Source organism: Bombyx mori, chromosome 11 (assembly GCF_030269925.1).
Source record: "Bombyx mori chromosome 11, ASM3026992v2".
NCBI classification, from domain to species: Eukaryota; Metazoa; Arthropoda; class Insecta; order Lepidoptera; family Bombycidae; genus Bombyx; species Bombyx mori.
Window position 1 is genome coordinate 10,366,698 of NC_085117.1, and position 17,441 is coordinate 10,384,138.

Genomic DNA, 17,441 nt, shown 5'->3' on the forward strand with positions numbered 1-17,441 from the left:
AAAAGCGGATCTTCCGCTCAAACGCCTGGTAGCCGGCACTCGTCCAATCAGAGCGGTCCGCGCCTTACGCCGGTTCGCGCGCGTTTTATCAAAAACGCGATATTGTTCCCGGGGCGGTGCTCAGTAATTGACAATAAATAACAACAACATTACTTAAAACCGTTTAGTAATCGACTGTTGTCACAAAGTACTGGCGGACTTGGCACAACGAATACATCCTGCGTGCAGATCAGAATAGCGAATAAATAAACATTAAATTAAAAAGACAAAAACCAGGTCCGGTTTAGTTCTCTTGCCTCGTTTCGAAACCAAAGAGATACAAAATTTATTGGTTACGCGAAGTTCATTTGTATTATATTTATGAGTTTTAATTTCGTTTAAGCTGTGTCTGAAAAAATCAGAAGAATTATTTACTTTTATGATGATTATTTAAAATTTTCACACAAGAAGCGAGTCGTTGCCTGATACTGAGTGTTAGTGAAATATCATTCAAACCTTTTATTCTCGTAAGTATTCGTTTCATTATCATAATGTGAACTAATTGTGTTTATATGAAGTACTTTAAAATTCTATTACTTTGTTAACGCACAAAATATGCTAAGTTTGTCATAACAGTAAAATGTAACAGGAATCATGAGTTTGAGTTCGAATTTCGATGTGTATGTAATCTTTAGTACAGTTGGGATATCTTATCGCTTTGACCTAATGAATAGGTACATACTATCGCTGACAATAAATTATTATTAACGAAATATTTAAAATTTAATATACTTTTTCTCTTATAGTATACTCTAGTAAAATATAAGAAATCTGTTAGAATTGTTGTTTTAATACAACATAAATATTGTCATAATACATGCTTATAATTGTAGATGTACATTTCAGTTTATAATAGAAATATTATATATAGTTAATTCTGCATTTAGCTATTGAATGAGATCGATATATGCGACTTTTTAATTTTTTTTTATTCCTACCTATTATTCTATCTATATGTAGACTCGTAGTGACCTCAAGGGGTCATGCTAGATTCACCGAGCGAGTAGGTGACCTCACAAGAGCAATGCTTCGCAGAATTTACCACCGGACCGCAAACGCGACTCACTGAGAAGATCCTGACTCTGCGAAGCACGGCTCTTGCTAGGGTTTGCGCTAGCAACGTCGTCAGGTTTGAGCCCCGTGAGCTCACCTACTAGTTCGGTGAATCTAGAATAACCCCTCGAGGTTACCAGAACAGGTAGGAAAAAAAAGAGAAGATCCGGCGAGAAATTCAGTGGGCTGTGTGTGGGTTAATTTACTCGTTAAACCCTTCGTCGCAAACAACGGGGTTTTAGCGACGAGACCTCTTATTGCACGTTTGTTCTCAGAAAATTTATTTGTAATTGTCCCGTTCGCGTGTAGCTGGAATAATCCCTTAGCCTACAAGCGAATAGGTAGGAAAAAAAATATGTTTTTTTTTAAAGAATGTATTGTTTTCATTTATATGAAATATAGCCGTCTATGATATACCATTACTATAAAATATTACTAATATATAGGTACTTTGTGTACGTTATTTTGTTAATACAACACGGTTACTCAATACAAAATTATTTATCTAATTGGAGTTTTCATGTTTTTTACGTAAGTAATGCGTTTTGAGTTTTTAAAACTTATGATCTTTATTTTAACGCTCAATCTAAATTCATATCAATATACAACACTGTTAAAAATGCACATTGATGCACGAGTCGAAACATTTACATCACTTAGGAAAATTTTCTATGATCAATATTGTTTACCTCCTGTATAATATGCAACGTCGAGATGTTAATTTTGATAACCTTTAGAGTTTTAATTGAAATCAAGTACTGTTATTTAATACTTATATACCTACCTATAATAATATAGAAATGGATTTGGAGAACTTTATCTTTATAATACTTTTTAAGGCCAGTCCTAGTTCGTTGCTGGTATTTAGTTATTAGCCGCTAAAAGTTAGACATATAAACTAACAGCTATTTAATTTCGATTTTTAAAATCTACCAAGTTGAGCTCGTTGGTGATTCTGGTGGTGATACGATAGCTTTATTTGTTAACTTAAAGCGTAAATGCCTTTTACTTATAGCACGCAGTGTATACACAATTCAAAAACTGCGAGATCATTGACCGCGTGAAGCCCCATCGTTATACATTGAAGGTAATATGAATTCCGTATTTCATTTTAAGCCCTTTTCAGCATTGGGAATGTTTATCTAACACTGTATCGGATAGCCTCGACGGGTTGAGTGGTTAAGTCTCTGACTACTATACCAAAAAGTCCGGGATTGATTTCCGATCCAAGTCCTTCTCCTCAATAATTAGCTGATTACTGAGGATAGTAGGTACACATTGATGTCATTTGTTAAGTCTCTTTACGAGTAAATTAGTGATCAAGAAATAATAAAAAAGCCCGCAAAAACTGGAATTCCTTGAAAAAACATGTATTGTTATCTATTTTCGACACAATTTGTCGCATAAAGTTAACGTTTTGCGGAATTGAATTTGTTCAGTTAATTTAGTTCTTCAGTGACTATGTTTAAATTATTTAATAGAAGACTCCTGAAACTCTATATTTTAGATGGCCTTGACTACTTTATCGGCTTTTTTTAATTATTATAATATTTCGATCGAAAGGTTTGTAAAACTTAAGTGATTTGTACAGCGGACTGAGGACACAGTGAAATCGATATAGTCAGTACATTTCCCGTTCGTTAATTATGCAGTGAATCGTGCAATGGATCTGTATAACTTGTATATAGTTTCCGATAGTTGTTGTCACGGCATGCAACGGTCACGTTAATCAGTTACTAAAACCGAGTAGCGAATATCGCGTGTCGGGAAGTGTCTCAATACTGGTCGACCGTATCAGCTGTGATTACTACGTAAACATCACGAACGGAACTTTTTTTTCCCCTACCTATTCTAGTAACTTCGAGGGGTTATTCTAGATTCACCGAACTAGTAGGTGAGCTGACGGGGCTCAAGCCGGGAGTGTTACTAACACTGGCCCTAGCAAGAGCTATGCTTCGCAGAATCAACCACCGGATCGGAAACACGACCCACTGAGAAGATCCGGCGAGAAACTCAGTGGGCTGGGTCTATGGGATAGTTTACTCGTCGAGCCCTTCGTCGACGAGTTCGGCGGGAACGGTGACCGGTGCGGAGGTACCTAAAAACACCGTTAATGGATCGGGAGGATCCGTAATGACGTGGAAAATTACGAAGACGATTCTGTTGTTACATTTTAATAAGTCACGGGACACGCTTTTCCCCGGTTTAATACAAACATTTCAAACAAAATTGGAAGACCGCTGTCTTTAACGAGAAGCTAGGTTAAAATTGAGGTAGCGTGCTAATTGTGCTTCTATTGTCCTATATTGTTATGGATGTTTTTGTCCATATTCATTAAGCGAAGACCATATTCATTAATTGTCGCTGCGCTTGTCTGACTTCATTGCTAATAAAAAATGACCATGACCTGTCCGATTAAATGTAATAAAGAAAGCAAATTATTCGATAATTGGAGTAATCATTTCGGGAATAGGTCTTTAGTTATTGACTTTGTTACAGTTTAAATTAATTTGATTATTAGAGATAATTATATTAATGAAACTAGTAATTTTTTTTAATTGCATCTTGAGTTAATGAGACACTGCGCATCTCCTCTCCCAAGGTTACCAGATACTGCCGACATCACTACATGAATGTTGTCACTCATCTTGAGATATGAGATCTCAGTTTCATTTTTATCGTATAATGGTTGTTCCTCCCTGTCAAACGGACGCGTCCCTGCTCTGCTGTAGAAATAGGCAGACTAGTTGTCACCTACCCGTGCGGACTCACAAAATGCCACATCGTCAGTAAAAAGTAGATATATGGTGACCTCTAATCATTATATGGAACTAGTCAAGTGGCTCTACTATATCTGCCTGATAACTTCTTGAAGAACGACTATAAATTTTTGAAATTTTAAATCTACTATGATGTATAATGCGAGTGTCTTATTCGTGATTTTTGTCATTTTTAGCTACTACGATTACATTTTCTCGTGTAAGCCGCAATAGGTGAATTGTCTTTTCAATCATTTTCGTGTTTCAAAATTCTGCCTAGCTTTTAGTATAGCTGAAAAAATAGATTTACACAAAGCATCTTACTATAGTCTAAGGGCAGATGACAAACAAACTATAAACAAAAAAATGTCAGCCTCTGAACTACCACTAATTTTACAGGTGGCATATATGTATTTTATGCCGAAGTATAAATGTATTATCATCTCAAGAATTAGCTCTGTTACCATACTATTGGGTTTTACCATATGATAGAAAATTCACCCATAGCTCTTCTGTTAAAAACAATAATTCAACTACCGGTACATCGCGATCATCGTGTAAACATCTGCATCATAAAAAAAAAACTGAAAAACAAACCTGTACAATACAGGTCCGACTAGAACTCTCAGATAATTGCATATTATTTTTATGTTTCATATAAAAATATAGCAGTGTTATTGATTACAGTTGTTCTCATTCGATTAAACAAAAACAGTTGAGCAATTCACAGCGCATCCGACAAACAATTAAACAAGTACCTATAATATGAAAACATGGTTAATAGGCGTTTCGTAATATTCTGCTCAGAACTTAATGAATGATGTTAGAAATATGTCGCATGACTAAAGGCATCTCAACATTAATCTGTACTAATAATTACAATGTAAAAACTTGTATTTAAAAAATTTCGATTTCTCAAAAATATAGGATAGGCGGATAGGAGTGAAATATCGCTTTAAGATATAGTCTAAATTTAATCATAGGATACTTTTTATCATAATAAATGACCCGATCCAGGCGGCCACGGCTATAGTAAATACAAGAGTGGGTCAATTTACTTTTTAATGGATCTGCATCGACTCATTATGAACCAGAGAATGACTCAAGTTATTCTTTACCCCATCGATCGTAGATCGATGCTTTACCCCGGGAAAATGCCACTTATTTCATTCCTTTTACATATTACATATTTACATTTCGTAACACCAGTAAACTGTACCAAATAAATTTGAACTGGTATGATAATCAACCTGGAAGGTCTTGTTTGGAATTCATGAATGGTCATTAGGTAGAGTTCTGGCTCATATATTGGTATATGATGATATATGCTATATGATGATAATTAATGTATATGCTTGTTTTCTTAGTTGTTCAACGAGTTAAGTTATTAAGTTATTTTCAGGTGACCATGGCGCTTCATGGGCTGTTGGCGTTGATGACGACCATGCATTTGGCAGGTGTACTATGCAATGTAGAAAGTACATTTGACGAAATCACCCCTCAAATTTACGAGTAAGTTAAAGAGTGAATTCAAGTAATTATTTACTTTTACAATTTTATTGCAGCATTAGCTCTTATCAATTCAGTTGTGGGTAGTTTAATGTATTATTCAGTGCAAATTGTTGACACAGCCGGTTAATCCACATTAAACGACCTTTCAGAATTTCGTAATTAAGAATGTAGGTAGAATAAACTGCTAATGAACGTCGCTCATGAATGTCTAGTTTTTACTCGTGTATAATTTCTGGGTCTAAGCTTAAATATTTCGAATAAAAGTCACCATTTACTCGTCATAGACACCGTAGTGATGTCTAAAAATAATTATTGGTACCGCCAAATATTATATAAGCATTAGATATTTTTAAGCATTTAGACCATTAAAAACCAGGCTTACAAAGATGTTTCAAGTTTCACATTGTATCCATAGATTGTTCGCGACCGAATATTGTCTAATACGAAAGGCATTACAGAAATTCATAATTCATGAAAATATTACACAAATTTTTCCAATAGCTTGCTTGTAAAATATTAATAAATCGCCATGACAATGAAACTAAAATAGATGAAGTTATTTCTTCTTATAGTTTTACATTGCTTTTAAAACCGATGGTAGAGATTAGCGGTAGGCAGCGGCTTGGCTCAGCCCCTGGCATTTCTGAAGTCCATGGGCGACGGTAACCACTCACCATCAGGTGGGCCGTATGCTGGTCTGCCTACAAGGGCAATAAAATAAAAAAAGATTACTTGGGCATTCAATATGTAACATTACATCCAAGCTACTATCAAGGTATATGACATATCACTAGCTTTATTTTCGCTTGCTTGAGAACTGTTGATCTCGATTTACACATTAGTTATTCGTGAATTAATTTAGAAAATGAATTAAATTAATGTTACAGATGGATAGGGAATAAATTGTAATAGCCCCAGGAGGCGAGCTCATATCGGTCGATTAGTAATCAAAAGAGGGGTATTTTGATTACTATAGATCACATAAATTATTTTGATCATGCTAAATCTAATGTCAAATACTTGTGTCCAGACCATCATGGATGTATAAGTGCGTGCCAGATGAAGGATGTCAGCGTAGTGAACATCCTAGGCCGACATTGTCCGACAATTCAACGTCAGCTTTCTTCGATTCACTTGACGTGTGCCGTATAGTCTGCGGAAGGTTCGGCGGAATCTGGCCTAAGCCGGTTACAGCAGCACTGAGCTCGCAGACTGTGAAGATCCACCCTAATTATTTGAGGTAAGCAATTTGTTGATATAATTTCATATGTGTATGAGTACACACCTTAAGTTAAAAGTATGACATGTCTGTACGATGCCGCATTTGCATTTCATATGTGAAAACTAATACTCACTGACGACAATTTCAAGGAATTCAAAACTTAATTTCCTTTAAATTTACGAGTGTTTTTAATGAATTTACGATAGAATTGTGAATTTTTCCTTGGTCAACTAATTCCTTGGAAAATTAATATAGTAAAATTTAGGTTTGTTTTAGTCGTGACAGTAACGCTAGTTTGAAAATATCATCAGTTTCTAATCTTCAAATAAGATTCTACCCTAACAATCGTAGTAAGATCTGTAAAGGACTCAAAATCCAAACCATTTCAAATCAATATAAGAATAAAATACTTTAATGATAACCGAAATAATCTCAATTCAAACCAGTTACAATTGACATTACTGAGCAATAAAGAGTAATTTATCCGTATGTGCTTATTGGTCGATGTGCAAGATAATCGTCTTTGTAAACATTAAGAGAGTAAACGTTAACATTATATTCATATTATTGGACTTGATTTCTTGTGAGTCCGCACGGGTAGGTACCACCACCCCGTCTATTTATGCCGTGAAGCAGCAATGCGTTTCGGTTTGAAGGATGGGGCAGCCGTTGTAACTATACTGAGACCTTAGAACTTATATCTCAAGGTGGGTGGCGCATTTACGTTGTAGATGTCTATGGGCTCTAGTAACCACTTAACACCAGGTGGGTACAAGCTCGTCCACCCATCTAAGAACTAAAAAAATAAAAAATAAATTAACCTTGACTAAACTAGAATTATTAATTAGACTAAACAAAAATGAACAAAAATTACAAAATATCCGATATTTTTGTTTTGTTTATAAAGCTTTACAATCTAAGCGACACGGAAATGAAGCAGAATTCTAGTGTATAATTTGATAATAGCATAAAAGTAAAGTTCGTAATGTACACGCTATTTTAAGCTTTGTTCACTAGAACATAGTTAGAAAAAAATACGCTATGTTCTAATAAACAAAGTTTAAAATAGCGTGTACATTACGAATCTTTTTTATCACCTAATTTAATTCGTAACTCCAACTAGCGTCATAGACCGAACGATTACCTAAAGTCGATTGTTTATTTATATCGTAAACGGCAACTTAATTCAAGTTTCAGCTTGAATAAGAGGCTTTTTGTCTCATCTAAAATTAATCTTTATGGTTCGGCTTAAGTTTTATCTGCGAGGCAGAACACTAATAATTATGGACCTAACGAGTTTATATGAATTAAGAACGCATAAGGAGGCTCATGTAATACTACTCTGCATTGCTATTAAGAGAAGGTAGTAAGTAACCTCTTTGCAAATGCTGAGTGAGTGTGGCACCTTAGGCAACAAAAGTACTTACTTCTTTCATCTCTGCTGCAGCAAGCTCAAATAAATATGTTCGTAAATATACATATGGCTAAGAAAAGTAGTTTAGCTTATAATGTATTTCATAGATAATACACATAAATTGGTTATTATAGATAAGCAACTCAATCCTTCAACAAAAAAGTTTACGGGCGTCGGCCACTAGATTGCTTCACTTCGATTAGTTCCTCATTGCTCCTGTAGATGGCAGTAACATATTACTTATCCTAAATTTTAATTTTAATAAAGGATTTTGTAAATTTTCAGAAACCACATCGATAAAATTTAATCAATGTGTCTAAAACAAATAAAGACTTGTATGATATTTTTTTAATTATTTTCAGTACTTAACATATAACTTTAGGGGCATTCGCTAAAAGATGTCGCTAGTTTCCATCCAAAAAAATAATTGTCTTAGAGTATCGCAGTTTCAGGGCCCTGATGTATTAATAATTGGGGGTAGTTATATAGATTCATGTGGGCCACAATGAATGAATGAAGATTTATTTTAGTTTCTTAAAACGATAAGTCACAATCCGGAATTGAGCTTCAATGAAAGCAATACTTCAATCGAATACAATATACTATGAAGTACTTGATCTTGTATGAGCTCAGCAAATTGGGTGTCTAACTTCATTGAATTGATTTAAATTGAAACTAAGCCATGAGACATTACGATTTAAAATATATACATAATAATATGTAGGTACGTCAATAAAATCCTTTTGGAACTATAGGCGCATTCATCGACTAAGAAGAAAAAAAACTAGCGTACTAGGTACTTTGCAAATCTTAATATGTTACAATTCAAAATACTTGGATATTACTATCATGAGTACAGACACTAAATACTCGTATATTTGGCAATGACGTCATAGCTATTAAACGCATATGATTTCGCACTCAAACCGTCTATTGTTATTTAATAAAGCGCCGTTATAAATTTACAGACGATGTCTACATTGTGTTCTTTTTACGACATCGTAAACGTAAATCGTTCGGGGCGTAGCTGAAATAATTTTATGTAGTATTCTCGGACTACGCGGTGTTGATTGTAAAATCCGAAAAAACATTCCAAAGATATAAAAAAACATATTTGAATGGGGGACACGATTTCGATATATTGTTTTGTTAAAATGAAAAGTTATTACGAGTAAAATATAGGTATTAGATGCACAGGAAACTTGTTTAAAAGAGGTGTAACATCTGATTTAATTATACAAAACCTTAATTTCGGGTCGAGTCGATAAATCTAAATATACCCATGCGTTACCTATGAGGCACTAGAAGCTTATTAAAACTGTAAACGAAAACTGCGGTTTTTAGTGGGTACCGGTCTGAATAATCTCTTCTTTTGATTAATTTTATAAATCACCGTGCTCGTCAAAGAAGTCGAAAGACTTGATGCCTGAAAAAAATTCAATATAGCCGGCAACATTAACTCACGTCCAGATCCAATAACTCTTGCACTAGACGCCTTCAGAACTAGCACTCCGAGGACGTTTAGGAACTCTGGTAATCGCACTGAGTTCCTCGCTAGGTATTCTGGGGGAGTGCGGTTCTGATATGGTGTTAGATGCACTCCCATAGCGACTGTCTTTGAGTTGTTAGACCTACCTGGTGAAACAGGAAAACGTCCCAAACAAAAATATACCTTGTAGGTATTGCGATTGCGGACGAGAATTTTTTTTGGTTGTACTTGATCTAATATGTGTAAATGTTTCCGATACTAGTGAAACAGTAAATTCGAACTTCTGTCATTATGAAGTACGAGAAAATCATAGTTGAGAATCCTGTAAATTGAGAACGTGTTTTACCAAAGATCGATTTTCGAAACATTAAAAAAAAAATTTTTTTTCGTATCTTTGTCCCACACTAACGATAAGTCCGTGGGTGGACTAACTTGTGCTCATTTATCAATGACGATACAGAAAAACTAGACATAAAAATTTTTAGTAATAATTGTTACGCACAGTGCTCCGTCTGGTATAGTTCGTTGTACAGCTTCACAACAACGCGCAGGTGTCTCCCGGCCGTCTGTCTATTCTAGGATACATGTGACACTGTTTGCGTCACGCTCACGAGCTCTCGCGTCAACAGCCCGATCGCGGTGTTGATGCCAAACTCGATTATAACACTGAGACCTTCCTTCATAGCGCCGCCCGTTGCCTCACATTGAAATTGAAAATTACTTTTCATTTAGTAGGGTGAGCGAAATCACAGGCCACCTGGTTTGAAGCTTTGAAGTGATTACCGGAGCCAATATGTACTACAATGTGAACGCATCGCACCAACCTTAAGACTTGAGGTTTATGAGTTGTCCTGTAATAGATTAGATAGCGTAATTACTATTTTTATTAGGTTTTTTTTTTAAATTTTATAATGAAAAATTTTTTTAAACATTTAAAAAAATACGCGAGATTATTGCCTGTGAAAATAAAACACTGTTATTTTGATATTTAATGGGAACGATTCGTATTGTTGTACATCAACTTTATACGCAATAGTAATGTGATTAAAAGAATTTTTGTGATAATTGCAAATATTAGTTGTATTGTGACGTAATAAATAATTGATATCTTAAAGGCGGATACCTAGTTTAAAGAAAGTACAATTTACAGTTTAAAGATGACTATGGACAGCTGTAATCCTAAATGGTATGATTACCATGGAGACTGCATGCGCATTTATCTGCGAAAGCATTAAAATAAATAAATTGTGGGAACATGGCGCTATGTCCATCGCACCATCGCGGTATCAATTCAGAATAAAGTTATGTAGTGGAAAGCTATTTTTTTTGTTGTTTGACAATAACCCGCGTTCATTAATTGATGATTCTAACCCATTCATAATAATATTATTCCTTAATCTGTATGGATTATGTATTATTCTTGCTGTTGACGTTATTTAATGAACGTTCTGTCTGAATTGAAGCTGAATAAAAACATTGAGTCACTTTTGAAGTAAAAAATTATCATGCGTTTCAATAAGATTGTAATTAATGTTAATGCTTGTACTGCCATTCTAATAGATTGATAAAGCTTTAATGAAATAAAGACAAGTCATCTTCAAGCGAGAGAAACTTAACAAGAGAAATTTCGATTTTTAACTTATCAATCCCAGATAAGCCGATCTAAGTAGAACACTGCGTTCAATATACTTAAACTAGAGCGCTTAGACAAGTTCTTTTCGATGTTAGGTATCTTATTTTATAATACGAATAAATAATAAACAATCAAATCATTTGTGTAGTAAAATAAACAAAAAATTTAAAGAAAATTTTAGAACGCAGGGCGTAGATCAAGTAACCAAGCCGATTAGCTTCCATGCCGCTTAAAGTGATCACAGGTAACTCTCCTATAACAAGGTAAATACGTTCCTACAAAGTCCCGTGTTGTGCGAAGCCGTGTTCTATGAGACTAGAAGCCAGTACAATAAGAAGAGTCATTTTTCTGAATGAAAAATCTCAACTATGCCTGTATGTTTTATATATATAATTCTACTGTACGTGTGTGTGTCATTGAACTCCTCCTCCTAAACGGCTGAACCGATTTGAATGTATTTTTTAATATGTGTTTGGGTGGCTCGATAGTTTAGATTCACAAATCAGCCCGGCAGATGGCGCTGCAGTCGATATCTAGGTTATTCCTCTAAAGCTCTTCTCTGCAGCTAAACGGCTGGATCGATTTGAATGAATTCTTGTGTATGCATTCACAGGACAACGTCTGTCGGGTCCGCTAGTTAAACATAAAAATAAAGCAGTAATGTTTCGGTTGTTCCCATATATTGTGTGTCCACGAAGCTTAATGCAATTTTCTTAATAATTTTTAACAAAAATCTCGTTATCGTGTTGCAAAAGGACCGTGTTAAAAGAGGGATTTGGGGAATTTTTCTTTTCGTGTTAGAGTGGAGCCGTGTTGTAAAATACTTACGTGTTATAGTATAGGAGGGTTTCCTGTACTCGATAGAGATAACGCTTCATTGTGTGTGTTTTGTAAAACTAGCAACCAAGCTATGTAATGTTAACAAAAACCTATTATATTAGTGGCACATATGATGCCCCTGGGCAACGATCTGGTTTAGTTCTTTAATTGAGCATTTAGTCAAACAGACTTTGTCTAAAATTATCGGCGCTGTGTATTGCATCATGTGTTGGTTGACAGATTACTTTGACCTAAAATCGACTATCTTATTCTTAAACTTACATACAATCTATACTAATATATAAATCTACAGTGGTTTTTACGCATGTTCTGTTATAACTACTGAACCATGCATCCGATCGACTTGAAACTTGGTATCCATGTAGAAAATACATGTACTTAATGGATAGGCTAATATTTATATGAGTGTTGGACTCCCTACACCAGTTACGAGGGCGCTAATGATCAGAATCTTTGTGAGGGTGAGAAATAATAATGTTAATTTTAAATGGCCAGCGAAGCGGACAGTTACAGCTAGTATTTCATAAATGTAAATAAATATTTTTTTGTTTATAATTTCTGACACAATATCTTTCTTTAGGTATACAATTTACAGCAGCAAGACAAGTAGTTATCTTTTTACTTATCCTGCATAAAATTTAATATATGAGCAACGGTGTAACAAACAGATTAACAGGGTCTCTATTATTCTATAAATGCTACCATTACAAACAATTTTATTGTGACTTGTATAAATGTGCGGCGTATTGACATTGTGATTTCTATAAGCTCCGTGGGCTAATAAATCAATTGATTTATGAACATCATTAAACACTACACAATATATCTAGAAAATTGTAAAATACACAAATAAATTAAAACAATTATGAACTGTGAGAATGTTTTTAATAGAATACAATAAACGTTGGTAATAAATCAATATATTTTCTATTTGCTCGATGACTGAGTAAATATTATGTAGCTTGTTTGCAATAATAATGTTTGTCTTTAATTCGCGACTTCAAACACCTGATTATGAGGTTGACGACATTAAAAAATCTTTAACGGTATCTCAACCCACGCTCTCCATTTAATTTTTAATACAATTTTTTGTCGATACCTCTACCGTCGTCCGATTTTATTGACTATGTAAATTAATCTTGGTTATTTGCGATGTATTTTTTTTGTCTTAATTTTATGGTAAAACAATGATGATTGTGTCGGTTAAGTTATATTTTAGCTTTAAAATTCTTGAGCGCTCTGACACACCCGCCCACATATCTTGGTAAAGCTAACTGGCTGGAAAATTATTCCGAACTTTTTTTTTTTTTTATTGTCCTTGTAGGCAGATGAGCATACGGCCCACCTGCCTGATGATGGTGAGTGGTTACCGTCGCCCATGGACTTCAGCAATGCCAGGGGCAGAGCCAAGCCGCTGCCTACCGTACTGCAATACATACAAAGTAATAATTTGATAGTTTCATTCGTTTTTCTCTAATACTCACAATAATTTTGATTTGAATAATTTTTATTTGATTGTTTATAATTAGCGATTTTAGAAAGTAGGTATGTACTCGGAATCCTTTTTTAAATTTATTTTATTTTACCATAGAGTGCTTTAACTGGTTTTATCGGTGCATCGAACTCAGACGCGATCGAAACGAAATACCATTATAGCGTTATTTCAGTCGGGTATCATAAATGCAATGGCTATTCTTAACTTCATTCGAACAGAATGTAAGGGCTAGAAGGACGTAAATAGAATACTATTTCATCTTCTCGCATTAAAACTGTATCATCTCAAAACTTAATATTTTACAGGAGAGTGTTTTAAAGGTTTAACATGTGATATTTTTAATATTAATTATCTTTGCAACATTAATTTTTTACCACTTACATTATCTTTCTTTTAAAGTAATATATAATAATGTATTAATTTTGTTATAGTAGTCAAACTAAAAAGTAGTAGGTAAACTAAAAAAAACTAAAACTAAACTACGCTCTTTTGACAGTATTTATGAGAAAAATACTGGTGATACCAAATGATTCCGCATATTAACTCAAATTCGAATATTTTTGGAAATTGTACACTTTTAATCCGAAAAGACGATTTGTGTTTGCCTACAAGTTTCTGGTCATCTTTAGAAATATTAGGAACATTTTTGCTTTAATTGAGACCGCCGTTAAAACTATCAAGCGATCGATGATAGGTTAGCCGTCTTCGGGGGGCCTGACCAGGTGACGCGCCGTCTCTATACGGGGGTGGTGCGATCAATGTGCCCTATACGGGGCGCCCGTGTGGGGCCAGTCCCTGGCCGTGGGGGTAGCGAAGTTGCTGCAACGGCCGCAACGCACCATCGCGGTCAGGGTCATCCGTGGTTATCGCACCATCTCCTTTGAGGCGGCGTGTGTACTGGCTGGGACGCCGCCTTGGGTTCTGGAAGCGGAGGCGCTCGCCGCTGACTATAAGTGGCGGGCTGAACTTCGTGCCCGGGGCGTGGCGCGTCCCAGCCCCAGTGTGGTCAGAGCGCGGAGGGCCCAATCTCGGCGGTCCGTGCTGGAGTCATGGTCCAGACGGCTGGCTGATCCTTCGGCTGGTCGTAGGACCGTCGAGGCGATTCGCCCGGTCCTTGTGGATTGGGTGAATCGTGACAGAGGACGCCTCACTTTCCGGCTCACGCAGGTGCTCACTGGGCATGGTTGTTTCGGTGAGTTCCTGCACCGGATCACAGCCGAGCCGACGGCAGAGTGCCACCATTGTGGTTGCGACTTGGACACGGCTAAGCATACGCTCGTCGCCTGTCCCGCATGGGAGGGGTGGCGCCGTGTCCTCGTCGCAAAAATAGGAACCGACTTGTCGTTGCCGAGTGTTGTGGCATCGATGCTCGGCGACGACGAGTCGTGGAAGGCGATGCTTGACTTCTGCGAGTGCACCATCTCGCAGAAGGAGGCGGCGGGGCACGTGAGAGACGCACAATCCCGCCGCCTCCTCGCCCAAGCCCTGGCCCTCTAAGTGTTTCGGATCCCCCTCACATGTCGGTCTGGGGACCGGCGAGGGGGGCCTAAGAAGACGACGTGCAAGCTGCTCTGCACGCGTTTTACGCAAGAGAATCCGGGTGATGGAAGGCCGGCTATCCTCGACCCACGCTGATTCTGGCCCAGCGGGGTATTCCGTAGGGTAACCCAGTCTAACCGGCGCCATCTAGGCGGACTTCGGACAGTCTGCCAACCGAGAGGGCTGGTGGTCGTGGCGCCGACGACCGCCAGTCTGGCGTCCCGAGGGGGAGGGTGATGGGAAAGATGTGCTCCGCACTAAACGCTTCACTTTCCCCCCTTTGCCTTGTCATGAGTTCTGTCTCATGCGAGGTTTGGACGTTGGTTGTTGAGCGACAGGAGGTTTTAGTCAGTTCGACTCTGACATACCCCGCCCAGTATCCCCAGAAAAGGGCGGAAGTCCGGCGATTTCCTCCTGACAAAAAAAAAAAAAAGGTTAGCCGTCTAGTAACTACCGGCTGTATCGTTAACGATTATTCCTGTATATTGGCAACACACAGTTTTAAGGAACATGTACTTCTATAACTAGCTTAACTAGCTTCACAACTATTTACTTTTAGCGCAAATCGAATTAACGTGTTTCTTTTTTTTTTGGGGTCGATATTTTAAAACTATTTCTTGAATATATCTTCTGTATAGCAGCAAAACAATTTAGATAAAAAGCAATCGTAAGGTTGAGATCGTGGATCCGAACGGTTTGTTGAGAAACAGCAATGGACACGAAGATAAAATGGTAAAAATGTATGTCAATACGTACATTTCTCAAGAGAGAAACTCATTTTTATACGGGCTCGTATTAAGTAAAGACAGACGGGAGGCTATCATTGGCTCTTCATGAGGTCATTGACCTCTAACATCAGCTGATTTTCCAATGTGCTTGCGGGCAGCGCAAGAAACTGACTAAACTGAAATTACGAACATGATAGTTTTGTTTTAATTTTGTCGGTAATAATATTAAATAACTTTTCGCCGACTGTCTCGTTCAGCCAGGTATGGTTTTCATGAAAACTGAAATGACAAGCACGAAATCTACCGTGTTACATAGCATCAACATATTTAAATTGGAATAAATATTCCAATGATATTAATGTATTGAATACTTTTTAAATTTAAGATATGATCTGCTCAACGTGCCTGCAGAAACTAGGGAGCTATTAGTGGAAATGACGCAAGTGATAAGCAATAACTTGTTGGCTGAGTGCGGAGGACACGTCACTGAGGTGGTGGACACTCAGGTCGTTGTCATCATCGTGGTGAAGACCGCCATCACTTCGTTGAATTGGAACACTGACGAACAATACATGCTGGACGTACAAACTAGAGGTGAGCTTGTGAATTGTGTGATATGATCATTTTATTTTCATTACGAACCAATATTAATGAGCATGTTAAAATAAAATGAATCCCTAATTGCAATAAACGCAATGGAATGCAAACAATGGAACAGAAACATAATCAAACTATAATCAAGAAATTTGTTATTAGCAATTATATCTTGCTTAAAGCTAGAATATAAGATGAAAACATATACATATTTCAGCAATGCTATTGCTATTTTAGGAGGAGAAGTCTCTGTCCATATAGAAGCAGAAACCATTTACGGAGCTCGTCACGGCTTAGAGACCTTCTCTCAATTAATATCATCAGACAAACGTGACTTTTCTGATGTGGAACATTGCGGTTTGGTCCTCGTGTCCGGTGCAAAGATTCGTGACAGACCGATCTACAAACATAGAGGCTTAGTTCTAGATACTTCTAGACATTTCATACCGATGGTCGACATTAAAAGAACTATCGATGGTATGGCGACAACAAAAATGAATGTCTTTCATTGGCATGCCACCGATTCTCACAGTTTTCCTTTGGAAGCGAGTCGGGTGCCTCAGTTTACAAGGTAATACATACATATATTTTAATAATGTGTCTTTCTTGTCTGGTTTGTTTACCTACACTATACTCCATATTTCCATATTGTTGATTTATTATGTGTGTAAGTATATTAGTATGTATTGTATGTAAGTATGTATATTGGTATATATTATATGTAAACGGTATATAACTGTTTATTGTATGTATATATTTTCTATAATAATGTATTGTCTATGGTACACCGCAACATACCTGCTATATTTTTATATTTTACAGAATTTCTGTAAACTAAACGGTTGTCTGGAAGAGATCGCTTTTAGCGATAAGACCGCCTATTGTACATATGTGCTTTTTGACTGTTTTTTTGAATGTAAATTGTGTTGGTGTGCAATAAAGTGTATTCTCTCTCTCTCTCTCTCTCTCTCTCTTTCTATACTCACTGTATAAGTAGGTACTAGGTACCGTCTGAATTACAGTACAGCGTAGATTTGGAATTGTGCCCTACACTAAAATAAATTCTAATTAGCTGTGTGATCTATGCTCAGAAAAGTTGACTTTTATTAAATTTCTTGCCGAAA

At 36.5% G+C, this 17,441-nt stretch overlaps 1 protein-coding gene across 4 annotated transcripts in view; it reads left to right on the plus strand.

Annotated features, from left to right (window-relative positions):
• Positions 1-17,441, plus strand: part of GlcNAcase1 (beta-N-acetylglucosaminidase 1) — a 24,459-nt gene continuing 7,018 nt past the window's right edge. Inside the window, exons 1-7 of one of the 4 annotated variants that reach the window (XM_012694916.3) lie at positions 1-276; positions 383-506; positions 2,108-2,179; positions 5,254-5,363; positions 6,394-6,603; positions 16,109-16,317; positions 16,555-16,888. In XM_012694916.3, the coding sequence (XP_012550370.1) occupies positions 5,260-5,363; positions 6,394-6,603; positions 16,109-16,317; positions 16,555-16,888 (857 nt within the window). In that variant the 5' untranslated portion in view covers positions 1-276; positions 383-506; positions 2,108-2,179; positions 5,254-5,259. 4 annotated transcript variants of the gene reach the window in all.